The sequence below is a fragment of the Eleutherodactylus coqui genome, chromosome 2, assembly GCF_035609145.1.
Source record: "Eleutherodactylus coqui strain aEleCoq1 chromosome 2, aEleCoq1.hap1, whole genome shotgun sequence".
NCBI classification, from domain to species: Eukaryota; Metazoa; Chordata; class Amphibia; order Anura; family Eleutherodactylidae; genus Eleutherodactylus; species Eleutherodactylus coqui.
In genome coordinates this window covers 263,815,791-263,838,320 of record NC_089838.1, presented here as the reverse complement: position 1 = coordinate 263,838,320, position 22,530 = coordinate 263,815,791, and the positions used below count along the sequence as shown (strand labels likewise).

Below are 22,530 nucleotides of genomic sequence, written 5' to 3'. Positions count from 1 at the left end.
CCTCAAAAAAAAAAAAAAAAAAAAATATAAAATTTATGGAAAGAAAAAAAAAATATATAAAATTTATGGAAAAAAAAAAAGCTAGTCTCTCAAAACAACAAGCCCTCACAGGCTATGTCCACAGAAAAATAAAAATGCTATGGCACTTGGAATGCAGACACGAAGGCGCATTTTTTTTTTCTTACGTTTTTAGCGTACAAAAAAGATAGAAAAAAAACCTTGAAATTTACAGAATGATATTATCGCATTATTTATTCTGCATGTCTTAGCAAAAAATAAAAATAAAAAATACATTATATGCACCCCAAAATGATGTGATTAAAAAAATACAAGCTGTCCCGCAAAAAACAAGCCCTCAAACAGCTATGTCAAGAGAAAAATTAAAAAATTATGGCTCTTGAAATGCAACAATGTAAAAAAAAAAAAAAAAGAAAGATCGGCTGGTCATTAGGGCATAAATGGGAGTGTCATTCAGGGGTTAATAGTCATGACTGATCACAATTTGGAATCATCATTAGTCAATTATTAACGGTCATCTTAGTTACCAAGATATGACTGCAAAATATTTAAAAGGGTTTGTCTGGGATTTATACATTTACAAAGATGGCTGCACGGCGTCTCCAGCTACCCAGTGCACACTGTGCATTATTAGTCCAAGACACTACACCGGCTTGGGTTGACCAGTGCTGGCCAGAGACCCCCAACATTTTTTTTTTTTTAGTGTCACAGTGCTTTACTTCAGTGTATCAGTCTATTATACCACCTGTGAAGCTCAGCCAAAGGCTGAGCCTCATAAGCCACCATACATGGCAGACCCAGAAGCAATCTAAGCCTCTGAGTGCCATGGAAATCCATCAGGACCCAGTGATTGCACGTCAAGATATCCGGTGGGTGATAGAGGGAGCCCCCTTCATCAGGCCTTTACATGCCACGGTCGCATTGACCACAGCATATAATCAGTTAAACAGCAGGGATTGGCGGTTTCTCTGTTCCCTGCTGTTTAAGCAAGGATGTCAGACAGCAGAGCACCCGCTGCCCTTGGCATGGGAAATCTGTGCCATGTTTCTGATGCAGTTCTGTAAAAATGCATATGCATCAGGATAAGGTCCTTTAATGGCTGCCGTAAACAAGTGTATGGGCGGTTAAGGGGTTAACTTTCCTGCAGTTATGCCGATTCATACATATATGTGGCAACTGCAGCCAATCATTGCCATCAGCGGTGGTGCTACCATGCATGGCACGAGACCAGTGTAGCATGTTATTGGCTGCAGTGGTCACATAGATGTAAAGCATGTTATTGCTGCAGGGAAGTGAGCAAATATTGGCAGGAACCACTTAGATTAAACACTTTGCTTTTTTTCTGCTTTTATAGCTATTTTACTGCCGTTAGCCTGGGTTTTTTTTGATCCTTGACAACGTCTAAGATAAATTGCTCAACCTAAAATGCTAGTTTTAGAGCAAAAATCATCAGTCAATAGCTTTCCATTCAATGGTCGGGATTACACAAAAGCCTGACCACAAATTCCCCATGTAGGCCAATACATTAATGCAACAAGGATGACGACTACGTTCACAGGAAACCATTACCTTGTCAGATAAGTCCTTCAACACCAAATTCATGGAAGTTTGTCTCATCAGCAGAAAGTGTCAAACTCAGAGTATGTCTTTTCTTCCACCTGTACATGGCAAGAGGTTATTGCTACATTATAGAGGCTATAATATCCTTTGTCCATGACTCAAGGAGCAGTCATATCATGAACAGGTGGAAGAGAAGTGATATTAGACCCGTGGGCTGTGAGTCTGACACCCCTAGGGTACACACATTGTCCGCCTTATGTTCTCTCCAGATAAATGTAGATGCACCTCATAGGCTTTCTGAGCAGAGTGACCTTTAAATACAGTCAGGTGCAACAATTCTTCCCATGTCTTTACAAAGATCTGGACTTCCCAAAAATTGGGCTTCAGATAAGACAGCTATGGATATTTTTCTTAGATACAAGTCCATAATTTTAATTACCAGGCAAAACATTCTTTTTATGAGCAAGTCTACCAAATAGAAGAAGGATCTGTAACCAGAAGGACCACTTTCTACAAGGCCATTTGCAAGAATGGGAGGATTGTGGGCTGAACGACGGACAGGACATCTCATGACGATTGGTGGAGAAGATCACGATAGCGATTTACAGCAGGTAAGTGCTCCCTCCAACTAATCAGCGAGAAGCAAGCATGACCTACTGGATCACAAGGTGAGCACAACAGATCCTTATCCAAGTCAGGGTAAGACCCATCCTAAACCACTGACAGCCAGCCATGAATATCAGCATCACAAGCACCTCCACCAGAACCTACAGTGAAAGGTACCAGAAACCTGATGGCACGTGACTGTTGCATTCCTTAAAGGGGTTGTCCAGTTACTGGATGAGATATATATTTCAATTTCTTTTAATATATAGGCTTCAAAGTGTTAAAAGAACAAAAACCCATCCTCTGCCCTGGAGATCCAACTCTACAGCCCCACATTCCTCCCAGCCTTTGTTGTGGAACAGATACCACCTGGCGCTGCAGCAGTCAGGTGCCATTCTTCTAGCACCATGGCTCCAAGAATCTATATGATGCTTCTAAGAGAACGACACTAGACTGCAGTCAGGTGGTATAGGTTCCACAATAAAGACCAGGAGGACGGCGGGCTGCAGCACAGGAAGGGCAAGTACCCCCGTTTTGTTTTTTTTAAACACATTTGAGCCTATACTAAAAAAAAAGTCATCCAGCAACCAAACAAACCCTTTGAGTCATGCCTAAAATTCAACAGAAGTCGCATGTACCAGTCAAACCCAAGGTCCACCATACCTTCTGATGCCCTATGATACGCATCATCCAAATAGCCCACACCAGTTTTGTGACACCCAACATGTGTGATCTGCACCTTCTCAGCAGACTGATTGTGACACCCCAATAAGGCCACTTCTAGATAACCGTATTGATACGCTGCATTTGATTGGCGTTTTGTGGACTGTCATATGGAGCTGATGTATCTTCACATGGCCGGGTTACTCAGTCGTGCTTTAACAATGCAGCGTGCGCTACTTCTGCCTTCATTGGTAGTCTTTTCTATTGAGTACAAAATGATACCAATGTCAGCAAATAGATGAAACCATAAGAGACGGCCGCAGTGACATCTATGAGGGATCCGGATTATGGATTGATTATATGACGCTTGTGTGGATTGGTCTAATAGGAGTTGGTTTGTTATTTTGCGGAAATAAAAAAAAAAAGTAATTGTTTCAGGAAAACTTGTAAAACTTTTTAAGGCCAGGTTTCCACACTGGCGTATTTTGGGGGGTTTCTGTCAAGTTGCATTGCGGGAACAGTTAAATGGAAAGAAGACGCTTCAGTTTGCGCGCGTACACATGCATTGAAACTGAACGCCTATATTTTCAACCAGTTTTGCAATATTCTTGTTGCCATTTTTTTCTTAAACTGGAACAAAAAAAAAAAAAAACAGCTGCACTTATGTCCAGTTTAAGGAAAAAAACAGAACCAAGACAGATCGCAATGTATCAGTTTTTATTGAACATTGCTGTCAACCATCTATAAACAGCAGCAACTCTCTTGTAACATATTGTATGAGAAGAGCTACAATGTATCAGCGCGGAGCCCTAACTGGTAACCTTCACATCTGCGCTGACCCGGCACAGAGTACCGGAAGAAAAAAAAAAGGCGACGCATGCCAGGCGGAAACCGAACGGACATTGGTGTCCGGTCGGCGCCGTTCCGTCATAAGACAGACCCGGTTCACCAGGGGATTCCCCTTTCCTGCTTCTGGGACGGAACCCCCACCGCAGATGTGAAGGCACCCTAATAACTGTATCAAAAGAGACATCAGGCTTGGCAGTCGATTCACTGACAGCAAGCGGTGCCATTATAAATTAAGTTTAATGCAAGATCGTAAATGAAGTGAAGCACATTAGAAAATGCAAAAAAGGGTTAATTAAATCATGCAGATTAGTAAATGCACCAAGGCATCCCGCACTCACCGGGTCCACATAGGCGGCTGTAGTGGTAGGGGTTGCAGCACACGCCGTTGCTGTCCGCTGCTCCGGCCCCCTGACACCCGCTCAGCGCCTTCAGTTGTCCGGGATGCTGCAGCTCGGGCCAGCGGAACAGTCTGCAGAGCAGCAGGTGAGGAGGGGGCCCGGCCCGGGTCACCAGCACACAGGCTCCGGGCGCGGCGCCCCGCGACTCCACCGCCTCCAGCAGCGCGCACAGCGCCGGCTCCTTCAGTCGCTTCAGTACGGCTGATGCTGCAGAGCGCAGCTCCGGGGAGCCGCCGGGCGGCTCGGACAGACCGCAGCAAGACACTCCCCCATCACCGCCCGCCCGGCTCCGCCACAGGCGCCGAACCAGCCCGGTGCGTCTGGACTTGAACATGCGACGCCCCCGGCGGGGATGCGCCCGGGTCTTACTGGAGCCTCAGCGCCGGCCGAGGCGGCATGTGCCGGGCTGCGCGGAGGAGGAGGCACAGCCCGGGCGATGCACAATGTAACCCTCTATGAATGGGCTCCACGCACGGCCGCTCACATCTCCTAGTCCCCGCAGGTCACATGGCTGGCGGCAGGGGATGCGGCTCCGGGCAGCGCACAAGCAGCATCCTGCCTGGGGACCGCACTGACAGGGATGCTGCAGAGCACACCGGCGGCCAGTGCTGTCCGCCTGCCGGCGTGCTCGGTGCTTCTCAGTCACGTGGTGCAGCTTCCAGTCCTCGCCGCGCCCGGCGCTCCGCCGCCCGCACAAGTCCCTCCGGCTCCGGTGCTCGCTGCTCTTTGTGTTCCAGCTCTCGCACACACACTCGGGCCCAGCAGCGGCCGCCGCTATTGGCTGCCCCCCGTCACGTGACAGTCTAGACACTTTGGCGGCTCCGCTGCACTGACTGTTGCGCAAACAAATCTCAAGTTTCTTAACTCTTAAAGGAGCCGCAGCCCAAGTCGTCAGCAGTGACTGCCCAGTGCCCGAGCTACTGTAGCCTGCCACATGCTGTACATCCTGCAAGCAGCTGCCTTCTCACGAGTTTTTTTCACAATTATTTCTATTCAATATGGCATTTTTTGGTCCAGAACATTTTTCATGCAGTCTTTCGGCATCTATGGAAGCCCCATGGATGCGGGGTAGTTTCATGTGAAAACAGTCTTGCATCACTGCAGGGATGAACGATGATCGATGAATGAATTATCATTCATTGTTTGCTGGTTGGCTGTCTTTACACCAAACGGTTACTGTTCATTTTCGCACGATTTAACGGTTATTTGAATAAAAATCATTCAGTGCAAAAGGACCCTTAGTTTAGTGTGATTCCAACATAGGAACAGAGATTGTAGGGTTAATGAAAAGAGATGAGCGAGCGTACTCGCTAAGGCAAACTACTCAAGCGAGTAGTGCCTTATGCGAGTACCTGCCCGCTCGTCTCTAAAGATTCGGGTACTGGCGGGGAAGAGTGGGGAGGAACAGGGGGGGGATCTCTCTCTCATTCTCCCCCCCCCCCCACCTCCCCCCTGCTCACTCCCGCAACTCACCACTCTCCCCCGCCGCCACCCGAATCTTTAGAGACGAGCGGGCAGGTACTTGCATAAGGCACTACTCGCTCGAGTAGTTAGCCTTAGCGAGTACGCTCGCTCCTCTCTATTTATGAACTTTTCACAAGCCTAAGGCTGCCTGTCCACAGGCGGGTTTGAATTGCGTTCCCCGCAGCGATAATCCGGCCGCGGGGAACGCAGTGAAAGCTCTCCATAGCGTTGCTATGGAGAGCGCTTCCCCCCAGTCCACGAGTGGAGAATCATTGCGATTCTCCGTTCGCGGGCGGCATTTCGCTGCATGCTGCGTATTTACTGCGATTCTCTGCAGTCATCCTATCTGTCAGATAGGCTGGCAGCGGAGATCCGTCTGCTGGCACCTGCTCCCAGGCAGCGGTATCCCGCCGCAAGATGCCGCAACGCCCGTGGACAGGCAGCCTACATAAGTGTAAAAAATCTAGGCATTTGATTCCATGTACAATGCCTCCATTTTTTTAACCATTATTTGTACTATACTAGAGATGAGCGAGCGTACTCGGAAAAGCACTACTCGCTCGAGTAATTTGCTTTATCCGAGTATCGCTGTGCTCGTCCCTGAAGATTCGGGTGCCGCTGCGGCTGACAGGTGAGTCGCAGCGGGGAGCAGGGGAGAGCGGGCGGGAGAGAGGGAGAGAAAGATCTCCCCTCCGTTCCTCCCCGCTCTCCCCTGCAGCTCCCCGCTCCGTGCCGGCACCCGAATCTTCAGGGACGAGCACAGCGATACTCGGATAAAGCAAATTACTCGAGCGAGCAGTGCTTTTCCGAGTACGCTCGCTCATCTCTATACTATACGTAGTATGTTCCCAGTTATACTGAGGAAGAGGCGTTATTGCCTCGAAACGCGTCTGTTATCCTGGTACTTCCAATAAATGGAGACGTCGGGCTGATTATCCTGTGAATTTGTGTTTTTGTAACCGCACAAAATTAGGGTAAATGTTATTCCCAGTACTTTTCCATTCCGATGGATCTATTGCTAATATGCCTACCTCTATAGAAGCAGCTTTTATTGCCCGTAATACACAGGACAACTGTTGGGCACGGCAGTGCCCGACAGCCGTTCCAGTGATGATGCCCCTGTGCTCCTACAATGGAGCAACCATCATTCAGTGACTGGAGGCAGAGACGGCTGGAGATTGTTTCGGCCCTCCTGCCCCCATTCACAGTAAACAGGCCATCATTCATAGATACACAACGGTCTGTTTACAGGGAACGATGCGGCGGCAGACCAGCGATGATCTTAGGGTCTGCATGAAAGATCCAATCAGTGATTTACCGCTCATCGTTTCTTCACTGCATGCGTTCACACCGCATAATTAGCATGCAAATCGCTCGATTTAACAAGCAATTTGCATGGTAATTGTGCCATCTAAAAGGGACTTACTAGGTTGGTTGCACCTGTACCTCCTAATACAAACTAGTTATACCACCGAAGAGTTTTTGCAGTTGTTCTCTGTTGCCACTCTGCCAATTCTTGTCCCTGTTTTCAGCTGTCCAAAATGGCCTCAGCAATTTTCCAACTACTTATTGCACATTGTGCACTGCTCTCTGATTGGCCAGTGTTGATCATGTGAACAGCTCTGGCCAATCACAGAGCAGGTATAGTGTATTGGTAGTCTAAGGGCTCCTTCACACAGGCATAAGAAATTTCAGTCCTTGAGAAACAGACCAATTTCACGTGTTGCATGGAATGTCTTTACATTCGTGTGTCATTAGTTTTAGAGCTCCTGTCCAGTAGGCGTTATTGAATTGCGTTCCCTGCGGCGATAATCCGGGGAACGCAATGCATGCTTTTCATAGCGTTGTTATGGAAAGCGCAGCCCCCCTGTCCACGAGCGGAGAATCATAGCGATTCTCTGCGGCTGACCACGGAGATCCGCCTGCAAGCTCCTGCTCCCGGGCGGTGGCTCAACCAGGGATACCACAACGCCCGTGGACAGGCAGCCTTACACGTGCGGAAAAAAGGCCTTTTTATACTCCCATAGATTTTCATGGGCACTTTTGGTTCATAAATACAGACTAAAATAGGACATGCTGCGATACAAACAGCATTGGTTCGCATAAATATACACCTGAATCCACAAATTTAATGGGTCCCTGTGCTGTCTGTATTCCGTCAGTAAAATATATGACCAGCACATGGACAGAAAATATGCCCCTATGAATGGGCCCTAATTTTATCAATGCACTGTGGGGATTAGGTAGTCTTAAGATTGCATTGGCTAAATACGGAGTCTAGAACCCGCAGGTAACAGATAAGAACAGCTGCAAGTAAATGCCCATTTACATGCAATGATTATTCCTCAAAATTCATTAAAACGATGGCATATTAGAGATACACGTTGCGTGTAAATGCTCCCATCGTTTACTCTTCAGCTGATCAATGATTTTAAGGTGAGTTTACAATCCATCATTCAGCCGGAGAGTAAATAACACAGACCGCACAATGCAGACTGCACGGGAGTGGCTGATTACATTGTATTCATTCGGGCAGCCCCTGACAGCCCATGCGAGAACAAAGGAGCTGATTGCAGAGCTCAGACCACCTACTGAGTTCTGCAAGCAGCTACAGGAGGCTCATTTGCATGCAAATAAAACTGATAAAGTGCTAATGGGCATTAGTGCCCATTAGTAATTTATGCAAAAAGATCTCTAAGGCTGCATTCACACGAATGTTTATCGGCTCGGTTTTCACGCCGAGCCGATATACATCGTCCTCATCTGCAGGGGGGGGGTGGAAGAGCCAGGAGCAGGAACTGAGCTCACGCCCCCTCTCTGCCTCCTCTCCGCCCCTCTGCACTATTTGCAATGCTGAGAGGCGGAGCTAATTATCAGACCATAGCCCCGCCCCCATCCCGGCTCCTTTCATTGCAAATAGTGCAGAGGGGCGGAGAGGAAGCAGAGAGGGGGCGGGAGCTCAGTTCCTGCTCCTGGCTCTTCCATCCTCCCCCCCTGCACACGAGGACAACGTATATCGGCTCGGTGTGAAAACTGAGCCGATATACATTCGTCTGAATGCACCCTTAGTCTGGCTTCACAGGAGCATATTTGTGCGTGTATTGATTTAAATGGGTTCTACACATTTCCATATTTTGCGTGCACATTTCAGCCGAGCACAAAAAAAAAACTTCTATTTTTTTGCTTATTAGTGCACCAAAGGTCCCCATAGAAATCAATGGGTGGATGCACGAATGCACGCCCAATACACAAGGAAATGCGTGAAACACTGTGTAGTTCCGCTGGAAAAAGGACTCATCTGTAACTCATTAAGACTAATTAGCCATTTCAAACGCTGCATCTTTGTGTCCTGCATACAAAAAAGCATGCCCTGCCGCCAGAAAAAGTATGATACAGTGTACCGTTACATGCACAAAAATAGTCTTGTTCATAGCATAAAACGTTGCGCTAAGGTGTGCGCAATTGCACATATGTCTGTTTGAAGCTGGCGTTACTGTGACGTATAAAGAGCCTAATTATAGATGACAGCCGCAGGCCTTCCTTTCTGCCGCTGCTTACATGGTTGTAGCAGTAACGTGCCCTTCTAAGTGATCGCTGCAGCCAATCACTGGCCTCAGCAGTCTTATGGCTGTATACCACTGAGGCCAGCAATTGGCTGCAGAGATCACATGGGTGTAGGGGCGCATCAATACTGTATATACATATAAACAACACCCGCTGGGGAGGGCTAGAGCGGAATGTGAGAGTTATTTTAGCACATTTCCTGCATTTACTCCAATTTCTTTTTTACATCTCAGAAACCCCTTTTAAGGTCACTGGAAGTCTATGGTGCTTCAATAACATTCCTGTGGTTTTAGAGGAACATATAAAATCCATTTTATCTAAGATTGAACCAAGTGGAAAGTTACAAACTACAACTTTTTACTACAATCCCACTAAAAGTGAACATTATTAGAGGTAAGCCCTGGTGTAAATGGGCATAAAAGGCTTTTCGATTATGGGGGGGGCTGTTTCTAACCTGCCTTTATTGGCATCTATTAGTGGTAATGGAGACATGCAAACAGTGCTGATTGTGGAGAAACATTTATCGGCAGCATGCGTCCATCTTCCATCACACTGCAGGCCTCATGCCAGCCATACAAGAATTTTCTGGACTCCTTCATGGACATCCAGTTGTTGAGCCAACAACTCCGAGCATCCAACCACACTGTTACTGGCCACTAAAGTCAACTACAGATGGGTAAACTTATAGAAGAAACGCATTGGCCAGCGATGACATTCTGGTCCTAGGAAAACCATTGCACATGCTCATATACATGGCTGGTCATTTATTGTCAGCTGTCAAACCAAAGACTTGGTGATTCTGGATGAAAACTGTAAAAGTGACTCCAGCTTTGTGTAATAGTGGTGCAATATTGCTCTATTTCTATTCGTTGACGTTGCTGCTGACAATCTAAGGTTCCACTGCACATATATAGTGTAAAAATATTCAATACACCCGATCTGGGGTTATATTTACACTGTGCATGTTCAGGGTATTCACTTTGATACCCCTGCTGATTGGGTCCATAGAAGCCTATTGGGCCCGGCAGAATGTCCTTTCGGCATTTGCTGGCCATGTCTATGTCAGAAGACCTTTTTAGTTACTGAAAGGAATGCTATTTAAGAATTGTATACAGCTTTATGATTGCCAAATACAGAGAGATTTGCTCAAAACGTGACGTCCAAAGCCAATGTGAACATGGCCTAACTTTGAGGATAGGCAAGTTTGGGTTGACTCATCGGAGGATCTTGTGTAGAGCACAGGTTCTAACACAAGCATGGGCTGCAGCCATGAAAGGACCCATGAGGAACATCAGAGGACAAACCTACTTAGACATTACTTGTTGCTGATTTCCTTAAGAAGTAACCAATACTATCAGTCCTTATTGATATTCTAGCTTGCAAGCATAACAGCATGTAATTGGTGGGACTGAGGGACAGAATATGTAATAAAGTAAGAAACATACCTACTTACCTCCCGCCGCTTGGGTCCTCTGTTTACATTGGCGGCAGCAATCATGTGGGTTGTTTACCCATGTGACCGCTGCAGCCAATGGGATGCCAGCAGGGATGTCATCCTTGAAGTTCTGTAAACCTGCCTAGGCGTTTCGACATTGAAAAGCCATATGACAGGTTTACGGGATGTCCCCAGGCCTTCAGGCTGGGTCACGTCACCTATCAGATGCCATGTCTCAAACCTCCCCATCTAGAACAGCTTTTTTGACACATATAGACCAGCTTTTGTCAACGGTTGGCCCCTTTTTGTAATACAAAAGATTGTATGAGAACCGACCGAAGAGTGTATCCATACGGGTGAGCGCATTATATGCCTGAGACTCTTGGACCGATGGTGCTTGTAAAATTGTGATGTTCACTGCAATTATGTTGCGATTTGTAAGAAAATCGCATTGCTGAACATCATGAAAATCTCACGTATTTTCAACAGGAAAAATTGAAAATCGTATCACCCACAATGAAACAGGAACGCTATCTTTTCTCCTTAGGGAGAGCACCTAGAAGGTGAGTGAGGAGACTAATAAGGCCATTCATGCTCCTCTGGGTAATATGCAAATAAGGGAGATGTAACAATACCTCTTCAGTGCTACCTATTGGAAGGCAGCATCCTGCAAGTCAATGTTAGACTCTTTATACAAGCCTTGTAACAATTCCCAGTCATTGTTACAATGCTTGTATAAAGAGTCTAATATTGACTTGCAGGAATGCTGCATTCCAATAGGTAGCACTGAAGAGGTATTTTTACATCTCCCTTATTTGCATATTCACATGAAACTCACATATACATGCGAGGGTGGTGTGAGTGCGATATTTTTTCTCATCCATTGGAAACAATGGGTGAGATTTTTGCAGATTCACAGAAAAAAAATAAAACATTCTGCAAACTTTGTATTTTGCAGCATTTCGGAGCAAGAGAAAAATCGCACATTTAAATAGACCCATTAAAAACAATAGGGTCTATTTCAGTTTTGTGCATGTAAATGCACCTTCAGGCACATATGTGTTGCTTCTGGAATGTAGTCATTGTCACATTTCCTAAACCGGCTATATCTCATGACAGATTGGGGTTGATATGCCTGCGCCATTATTACAATTATCTCACCAACATTCACTGCCTCCAAGTTCCAACTGATCGTATGCCTTATGCATAGATTTGTGTTTTGTCATTGCCATGAATGCCACTTTTATTCATAGTCACAATTTAACCAAACTGACTAAAAATGACATGTCCCAAATCACTAATATACGGCTATCTGATCAGCTGTGATAATGAGGGAGTGTTGGCTTTCATCTAGTGACAGCATGAGACATCCACTTTAGTTTATGACTTATGTCTGCTTTCATGGTCAGTCCCTACTTCTGGAATTTTATGTCCCTGACAATGTCCCTGACCAATATCAGTGTCTGTTCTCCCCCCGAAGGTTGTAAAAGCGAAGACATACAGAATTTATAGATTATGCCTCAAACATGATTTGGAAAAAGGAAATGTGCATTTTTTTCCTCCTACATAAGGGGTATCAAACCCATTTTCAGCGAGGGACACATCAGCCTTATAGCTGCTTTCAAACTGCCGATTGTAAGACTATATAGTAAGGGCACATAAAGCAAGCAGATTTGCGCAGCGTGTTACATGCACAATTTGGGCACACAAAAACATGCCGAAGCATGGTGGGTGTAAGCAATTTTCGGTCATGCAAATATGCAGGGTATATGCCCGATAGTAGTAATAGCAGCTTGCCTATTGGGCTAGGTGCATTCCTACAGGCATTCTACTTACCCAGCCTGCAGGTCTGGTCTGGTGATGGCAGTGCCGCCTGTGACCGCTGACCCCTCGCCACAGCGCCTGCGCTGAATACAGGTTAGCGCACATTACATGGAGGGGGGGATAGAGGTCAGCAGGCATACTGCACTGCCGCCGCTGGACCAGACCTGCCACCGCTGGACCAGACCTGGTTAGTAGAATGCTGCATTGCCCATGGGCCACCTAAAATGAGGCGGTGGGCCACATTCGACAAGCAGGCCTTGTGTGTCACACACGTATCCTGCATCAAAAGGATTGTCTGTTTTTTAGTCATCTATTTCGAACATATGTGACCGTAATCCGCGCCTGCTATTATACGCTGGATGAAAAGATACTTCTGGTTCCATCTTTTTACCGATGTATACTAGCGGCCCCACAGACTCCTATGGAAGCTGGAAAAAATGGAGGGGGAGGCAGTTTAGCAGCGTCTAACAAAGGAAAAAGCTTACAGGTGCCTCTATTTAGGCATTTGAAGTCATTCCTAGGATTTATGCAAAGCGAGGGATTTCTGGGCTGCGTCTTATTTTTTCGCACCCGGCCATGTGAATGAACGGGAAAATGCAAATTAAGCCTGGAACTTGATTGCGGAAAATCGCCCATCCATGCAAATTTACGGCGCGTGCGAGTGAATATATCTCAATTGTTTAATGCAGATGTGTGGTCAGAAGCAGCTGTACATAAACGGGCCTTTAAAAGTACACTTTGAGTTTGGAGGGACTTTGCCTAAATTCTAGGAAAGTCTCTATTTTAAGAAACTTATAAACCAACTTCCAAGAAACGTATTGGCCATCTTACTCCAAGTTCAAGTAGGGAAGTTAGGGAGGTTTCAGACGGCAATATGTGCGACTATGCTCGCTGCTGTACAGCGTAGTTGCGCATGAACAGTTTTTTTTCCCATTTCTTGGCCCCATACCTCAGTAGTATTCACTACATGCAGGGGAGATAGGGCAAGTCCTATCTTTTCCACCCATACAACTAACGGGCGAGAATCCCAATACTGAAAACAAAATCAGTTTTGACCAGTTATGCGGCCGTGATTATCATAACAGGACAAAAACACGCCCATGTGTTAAGCCTTAAAGTGTAGCAGGATCATCTATTGAATTGATTTCAATGGGCCACAGTGTAAGGGCTTTTCCCCACGAGCGTAGGCGTTTTTGTGTGTGACTGCCGGGGCTGTAAAAAAGCATGAAAAGGTGCACAAATCTAATGTTTGTGCGCCCGTTCCGATGGCACGGGTCCCGGCACATTTACGCCGAGACCGCAATGCCGTTGCCTCCCCTTTGCCGGCTCACCTCCTCTCTCCATCCCTTCGGCTCTTTCCAATGGTAGTGGACAGGGGCTGAGCCAAGCATCCGCTCACTCCCATTGCAAACAGCCAGAGGTGAAGAGAGAAGAGGGAGTGAGTTTAGCAGTTACGCTGCTAAACTCCCTCCCACCTACCTTCTCCGGACGCTGTCATTGGCTCCCATAGCAGCCCATGCAGCGGCCGACATATTGCGGGCAGAAAGATAGTTCCAGGACTATCTTTGCTGCCTGGCGTAAAAAGCACCTGGCGCTATATTGGGCGGCCGGGAGCTTTTACGCCGAGGAAATATGCCAGTGTGATCTGATGCATTGGAATCTAATGCATCAGATGGGAGCGTATAACGTCCGTTCATAAAAACGGCGGCCAATATACGTTTGTGTAAATAAAGCCTAAGGCCTCTTTCACACAAGCGTCGTTTTGACGCTGAGTAGGTGCGTCAAAAAATTGCATCTGAAAGAATCCATGGTTTCCTATGGGTTCTTTCAGATGACAGATTTTTTGACGCGCAGAAAAAAACCTGCGTCAAAAGATAACGCAATAGGTGCAGTTTTTTGACGTCGAGATTCCTCTCTGCCAAAAGGTAGAACATGTCCTATATTTTGACAGCACTGCGTTGACGGCTTCCATAGGCTACTTGACTCACAGCTACTATTCGTTCACCCAATTTAACGGGTAACTGTTTTAGCGCGGCTATCTGAGCATTAAAACAATGCTCGGGTAAGAGCCCTAAGGGGCTATTCACACCTCAGTATTTTTCATCAGTATTCTGTAAGCCAAAACCAGATGTGGTACGTACAGAAACAAAGTGTAACAGAAAGATTTGCATTTCTTCTGTGTTTTGGACCCGCTCAGATGTTTTTTTTGTGTCTAAAATTCCTTCATCTGAACGTTCCCATAGGAAACCATTGGTTCTAGTAGCCACAAGCTTTTTACGCTTGCGATTTTTTTACGTGCGTAGGTCCCTGTGTAAAAGAGCCCTAAGGTTAAGGCCAAACAGTGCAACTGTGAATCCCAAAAATTGGCATCAGCAGGTGGTTTACCGTAAATTGAGAAGGTTTTGCAATGCTTGTTTATGTCTTAACTTCCATGATCATAGAATCCTAGAATGGTAGAGTTGGAAGGGGCTTCCAGGGTCATCGGGTCCAACCCCCTGCTCAGTGCAGGATCACTAAATCATCCCAGACAGATATTTGTCCAGCCTTTGTTTGAAGACTTCCATTGAAGGAGAACTCACCATCTCCTGTGGTAACCTGTTCCACTCATTGATCACTCTCACTGTCTCATTGATTACCCTCATTGTCTGATGAACGATCGAAACTACTCAATTTTTGTTCATTGTAAATGCATGCCAAGCGAACGATATATGATCGCTACTTCACCACTCGTTGCGTGCTCGTTACAATTTATCTGGCCGTGTGAAGGGGCCCTTAAACCAAAAGCTAAAGTTGTTGGCTAGTCATTGAAAGATAAATGATTGCCTGTTTACGCCAGATGATAATTAATCAACTAGAGACTATTTCTAGGTGAGCTGAAACAAAGCGACTAGGGAATGAAATGTTACTTGTCACAGTGTTGGCCGTGTTTACAACTATCACATTCGCTCGACTGAACGATTATTGGGACGATAGTTATTCTGTGTAAAGCCATCTTACGTGTGTGTGGATAGACAAACAGACAGACAGTATAATACAAGAGAATGTAAGTGGCGACTTTTTGGGGGATGCTAGTTAGTAAAGGAGATTAAGCTGAAAGCTATTTGCAGTATATGTAATGATTTTCTAAGGGTAAACTCATCCCCACTGATGCAGATATTGTTCTGTACATTCCTGTGCCCTATTGTCTTGAAACAAATCCTCTACAAATTTAATTTGGTTGGAGACATAAGAGTTTTCAATAAAGAATGTCTTTTACATTAATAATTGCTATGTCTGTAGCCAGCTTTACCTTCCCTTCTGCCAAAAACTTTGAGATAGTTCAATACCTGGGACTAATACTCATTCTCTGTCTTCTGCATATGTATGAGTAGACAGAATGGAAACAACAATACAAATCTATTCTTTTATGAAAATGTATAATTTATAAGACGCTTTCCCTTGTGGTTCAATGAAAAACTGCTAAACTGCTAAAACTGTGGGTCAATAAAAAGTTTGTTAACTCTTCTTCTATATGTCTGTATATAAGCCTTAGGGCCCATGTACATGGCACTGAGCCTGTATAGAAGTACACAGATTTATACCGTCTCCATGTGCTGCAGTGTAGGCTGCATCAGGTTCTGCATATACAGACATATTCAACACCTCCATATATAAGTAATCCAACAGAAAATCTCCATATTAAAGAGGTTGCGCCAAGAGCACAACCACTGTTCATATGTCGTATTAGGGCATATGAATGGCATAAAGTACGGTTGCACGCTTAGGACTCTCCTCAATGACCAAGAACAGAGAGCTATAAAATAAAAGTGCCTCCTGTTCTAGAGCACCTTGTGCCATCCTGGTATTATGGGACAGCCATTGACTGGAATGGCCGTACTTTTGTCACGAGTCAAGGTATGTTGTCATAAGGTTCAGGATACGATGCAGCAGATGGAGTAACCGAAATGTGAAGTATGTATTTAAGAACACAGAAGTAAAAGTAAACAATTGAATGTTATGCCCCATTTAGGACAGCTGCACATGACTGGGTCGAATTCTGCATGCAGGAGCCCGCAGCAGAATCCGGCCCTGTGCACAGCCGGCGTCTGTGTGTACCTGACTTTCTTCTTCTTTTTCTGTACTGCGGATGTTCCGCACGGCGAGCCATCTGACATGCGCACTACAGTTTTCTTTTTCAAATCCCTGCTTTTCCCACGTCATCACTAGGCGATGATGTGGGTACCCGCCACCTTTCCGCAATGTCATGGTGGGACCGCCGCCGGTTGGACGGCTTCCATTGACTTCAATGGAAGCTGTCCATGTGGAATCCGCACTGAAATAGAGCATGCTGCGATTTTTCCTCTGCGATCGGAGGTTCATCGGCGCCAGCTCGGGCACTTATCGTGCTGTTTAAACACTGATCGTTCAGGGTTTTTTACATAGCAATGTGAAAGTCTGAACAATAAGTGTCCGAAGAGTATAAGTTATGCAGTCTAAATGAGCTACCCGAGGGCAAACAAGCTGGTGATCATGTCACCAGCTCGTTCAGCCGGGCAAACGAAAATTGTGAGGTTCTCCGCCCGTGTAAAAGAATCATTAGTGAGCAATTGGATTATACTAACTATACCCTACTGATTTCTCTGGAGTAATGGTAATATGTTACTAATATTACTACGATTCAGTCTAAACACAGCAAACAACCAAATGATATCATTCACTTTTTGTTCGTCATTCATTTTATGCTGGGCAAAAAAATAATTGTTGGCTCATTCACTTATCATTCAGTTTAGGTAGTAATTGTTCAGTCGTTCTCATTCACTAATACAATGAAGGAGAATAAGTGAATGATTTCTTGTTTGAACAAGCCAACAATGTATCTGCCTGTATAAACACACGGCATGAGCGAGCTAGCAAACTGAGATGTCAATCGCTCAGTCAAATGAGAAATTGGCTCTTCTAAAAGGACTCTTACAAAAATACAGATTACGGAACATAACTGTTACATTCGTGTGGGCTAGTGTGTACTGGGCTCACACAAATGTTACCATGGATAGGGAACACTAGGTGAAACAACTGCTGATTAACACCTCTCCCTACCTTCTACAAAGGAAGATGACCAAAGACCTACCTAAGCGGGGACATCGCCCTAATAGGGGGGCGGCCCAGTGGTCTTCAGATCTGGGCCCTTGCTGCCCCTATCAACCCACGCACCCAGGCTAGGACACATACACATGCCAGCACCGACAGGGACAACTGGACAGGATAAGAAGACACATAAAGCCATAATCACACCATACAGCAGCCAATACGCGAACACTAGTAGAAGATGTTAATGCTATAAGTGCAAGGTATTTGTTGATATTTTGGCAAAATATGGAAGCTAGCGGGACACGTCAGGGCTCCTGGCTATACCGCTAGTCCCTACACTAACTAGGAGTCCAGCGACACAACCAAACAAAAACACAAGACTAAAACCTTTCTTGCAGCCACAATACATAGAACCTGCTTACACCACACACAGAAATGAGAACAGAGAAAGCTGATCACACCCACACCTGGGAAGACAGCTTTTATGTGTACTGACCTACAGTGATTGGCTGACTGGAGACACAACACACACCCAGCCAGCACAACCCCCACACCTGAGCAGGAAAGCTCCAGAGAACCTATAGTACCACAGATCTCAGAAGACAGACATGACACTAACACACAGTTCCTCTTTGGAGGTTAACGCTCTTTCACTTCTGAAGTTTTTTTTATTTCCCTCTGCGAAATATCTCAGTCCTGAAATAGGAAGTTTTCTATGCTCCCCACACGTGCAAACTACTCTCAGTAGCTCGATCAACACCAAGTGTCCCTTACAATTCAGTCCCTCTCCAAATGCAATTAGTGACCAATATAGCAGGCCTGCTGGGTAATTATTACCTATCCATATTGGTGTGCACACCTATAGTATGCGCAGAGGCCGGCCTCACTTAAAGTTTGTTGCACTGCATGTCCAAGCAGATGTTGATCTGAGTTACAGTACATTTACACGGGACGAATGTCGGGCAAACGATGCCTAACACTTGTCCTTGTGTTTGCTCGCTCCAGTGCTGTTACACGGGAGCTAGCAGAGCAGGCTGGTTCACGGAGCGGCCAGCAGGATGGCGGGGCAGTGCAGGAGACTTCTCTCCTCTTGCTCCCCCCGCCCCTCTCGCATAACAGCACGGGAGCGAGGAAACACAAGGACGAGTGTCAGGCATCGTTTGTCCGACATTCATCCTGTATAAATGGGCCTTTAGATTCCATTTACACACACAGCTATCTTTTAAAAGATTAAAAGATCAGTGATCGTTTTGCATAAAATAATAATAGGCACTAATTGCTATTAGCATTTTATTAGTTTCATGTGCATGCAAATGAGCTTCTGGGAGCAGAGGAGCTCTGTAATTAGCTCCATTGTTCAGCCACTAGCTCCCCGTGGAGAATTCAGCACTATGGACAGCAGACACAGCATGCGGTCCTGCTTATCAGCTGTTCTGCCAAGGGGGCAGAGAACTGAGAACAGCTGTAACAATATCATCAGCTGTAATCAGCTCTCCACGGGCAAAACACAGCGTGCGGCTTTGCTTATCAGCTGTTTTGGTGAGCAACAGTTTTTAAGCAGAACTGAAAATTGTCATTCGGCCAAACAGTGAAAGATGGGCAAATTTAGAGACAATGACTATCGTTTAAAAGATGGCTTTTGAGCGAATTTTGAACGATAATCCTTGCGTCTAAATGGGCCTTTAGTCCACAGTATTATCCAGGAGTAGGAAGACCATTCCTCAATCACTCTTTCTGTGTCCTGCTATCAACATTGGGCATCACCAGTCCAGGCCCACAGCGATGCTCTTTCCCTGTTTCAGGCAGCACAGTCTACAGCTTGTCCAGCACTTGCCAACTTATCTAACTACACAGTAGAAGTTGTCCCTTTTTCATATCAGTGCATCAACCAAATAAGTTGGCGTCCAGTGAGCATGCTCAGTTCCTTTGTAGCAAATTTTGGTGCAAATGTTGGCACATGCTACAATTTTGGTGCATTTCTTCCATTATATTTCTATGGCCACATTACACATTGGGGTGAGTCCCTTACACTTTAATACTATATTTTCCCTGTGAAATGCTTAGTTGGCCGTGGCTTCCCTGGCAGAATCAGCTGTTTACTGGGTGTGCGGAGAATGGGACTCCGGGCGATCAGCTGTTTACCTGGCCCTGCATTGCTTGTTAGCACAACTCCTTTAAAGCATACAATATTACAGTAGGGGCCAATACACTTATACTATGTATTAATACAAAGAGGAAGCTGTATGGACTCATAATATGGCCCTAAATCATATTTTACCTATAGATATGGTAGAGCTACATTTCTAATCTCCCTGCTTCTTTTGTGCATTGTGATAACTCACTTATGTAAACCCATTGATTAGGGCCTCCTGCACACTGCAGAGCCGGATTCTGCATGCATAACCCCGCGGTGGAATCCGGCTCTGGCAGCAGTGGCGCCCGCACGTACCTGCTCTATCGCACATGCGCAGTACAGATTTTTTTTTCTAATTTTTCTCTTCCCGTGCCGTCGCTAGGCGACGATGCGGAATCTGCAATCTGTCCGCAATGTTCGGAAACCATCTGTATGGAATTCGCACAAAAATGGAGCATGCTGCGGTTTTTTCCCCCACAAGCGGAAATGACAATTTCTGCTCATGTGGAGGAAGCAGCGGACCTCCATAATAAGTAATGGGCGGTATTCGCTGCAGATTCCAGGTGCAGACGCCAACCACGCATTCTGCAGCAAATATCCGCCCCTGAGCAGGGGCCCTACGGATAGTGATATCACAGCCCATTGTACCAAATGACAAACTCCGCTCTGCTAGCAAGTGTTTGTGTAATGCCTGATGAAGAAGTCAAAGTAGCTTTGAAAACTTGCTGCAACATTGTTTCTGTTTGGTAGCTATAAGGCTGGGTTCCCACTGGGCGGATTCCCGCCGAAAATCTTGTGGTTTGGCCGCAGCAAAAACCGCGACATTTCCGCCGGGAGAAGCGCCGCGGAAAAACCCGCGGCGGCTTTGAAGCGGCCCGGCCGCTCGCTCTTCCGCTGTGGCCAGCGCTCCCATAGAGGAGAGCGCGGCCGCAACGGAAAGAAAAAAGAATGGACATGCTGCGGTCGGCAAAGCCGCGCCACAGCCGCGGTTTCGGTCGGATTAACCGCAGCGGATTCGCCGTCCCGTGTGGACGAGATTTCTGAGAAATCTCGTCCACATGGCTGGCTGATTCCGAGATTAGCGGCCGCCCTGTGTGAACCCCCCCTTAAAGTTATCATATCTACAAGATTATTCTGTTTCTCTTGGGGCTCACTCACATGTGCGTATGCTGTTATTTTTCGCATGCATAATACGCATTGCTTTATTTTGGGCCATTCAGATGTGCGTTTTTTCTTGCGCATATGACACTGTGAAAAGAAATGAAGAATGTCCTATTTTGGTGTATAATATGTGTGTAATATGGCCATTATAGGCTATGGGGGTCTAAAATATGCAGTAAATACAAATGTGACATTCGTATTTAACTGTTTATTGTGCATTACATGCATAAAAAAAACATGTGTAATTTGCAGCTCCCATACACCCATGTGAGTGAGCCCTTACTGAGAGCAACACTACATTTTGTGTATATAATAGATACCATGTAGGTAGTAAAGATTACCGCTCTGGTTCCCATTTAGACCGAACGGTTATTATTAACTTTTCGCTCATTTGAACGTTTTTTTTTTTAAAGAAAGTCGTTCCATATAAAAGCACCTTATGAGACGAGATTGTCACTTAATAGCGTCCGGCTTATTAATAAAAGAATTTGCCCCATATTCGTTCGTTCCCATGTAACGTGAGCAGGCTCATGCAGAAGAGGAAGGTTGCCTTTCTTTGGCAGTGCATGCTGCCTTGCAGGGCTGAAGGAGTTAACTCCCTGGTAGCTCTGGAGTCAGAATGACTGGCCCCGCCTCCTCGCTGTGTTTACTTGTCCATGGTGGCAAAAGTTCAGACTTCCAAACCTATCATTGGGTGGATGTGATCCTGGCCACGCCCCTCCTGTGATTGGGTCTGCTGCTGAAGAAAAGGGCAGTTGTCAGTCAAAGAGAGACATGTGTCTGCGATGTGCAGAACACTGGAGTAGTACATGCTGCAGCCGGAGGAGCGGGGGCGGCAGATCTGAGCACTTTATAGCACCTTAATAAAGTGAACTTTGTATATAGTTTTTGTATAATGATATAGGGGACTGCCAACCAACTTAGCAGCTGCTATAAGTGGAGGACAGTGCAATGTGGATGCAATGTAAAGGTCGTGCAGAAGCAGCTCAGTGTTACTGCAGCATCCTTACCTGGAGTCTTTACCAAAAAATCACTGCCAGCGACCATGCTGACTGATACAAAGTACTAGGTATACCCCGCTTCCCAACAGCATGCAGACTGGAAAATTACCATATGGAGCAGCATTGCAAAATACTGATAAACAACCACCCATAGAAGTCAATGGGTGGTGCACAAATGTGTGCGCAATACGCAAGGTCCTGCGTGAAACACGGCATAATTGTGCAGGAAAAAGAATACATTAAGACTAATTAGACATTTCAAAAGGGGCATCTTTTTTGCCGCACGCCAATCAACATGCCTTATGGACGCAAGAAGTACAGTAAAACACGCCAATGCGTGTACACGAAAGCATTATTCATTCCGCAAAAACGTTACGCTCATGCACATGCAAATCCGCATGCGCTTTTGTAAAGCTGGCCTTAGCAGCGGTTTTTGAATGTTGTGGAGTTTCTGCTGCGTCTCTGGCAACAAGAAATTCTGCAGCATTTCTGCTGTATGTGAAGTTGGCCTTCTACTGACACATAGATAAGGCATCGAAAGGGTGCCAGTCCTACAGACTAAGGTGCACCTCAAAGGTGAACCACACCAGTACTGCCACCCCAGCCCCCCCAGCATTTTAACCCTTTCCAATCCACTGTCTGGTGTCTAAAGACATTCTGATTAAAAGGCTGTTCAGCTTCCGATTTCGAAAGACGTCCGGCAGGGTATTCTTACTGTATACTACTGGCTACTCTGTTGTCGGGGGCCTATCCAGCATGTTCAATACTGCAGTACTGGCTCTAGCC

At 45.9% G+C, this 22,530-nt stretch overlaps 1 protein-coding gene across 1 annotated transcript in view; it reads right to left on the bottom strand.

Moving 5' to 3' along the window:
• SMAD6 (SMAD family member 6) overlaps positions 1–4,885 on the bottom strand; it is a 55,833-nt gene extending 50,948 nt beyond the window's left edge. Inside the window, exon 1 of the mRNA XM_066592926.1 lies at positions 4,035–4,885. Coding sequence (XP_066449023.1) covers positions 4,035–4,428 — 394 coding nt within the window. The 5' untranslated portion in view covers positions 4,429–4,885. The remainder of the gene's footprint in view (positions 1–4,034) is intronic.
• Positions 4,886–22,530: the final 17,645 nt, after the last annotated feature.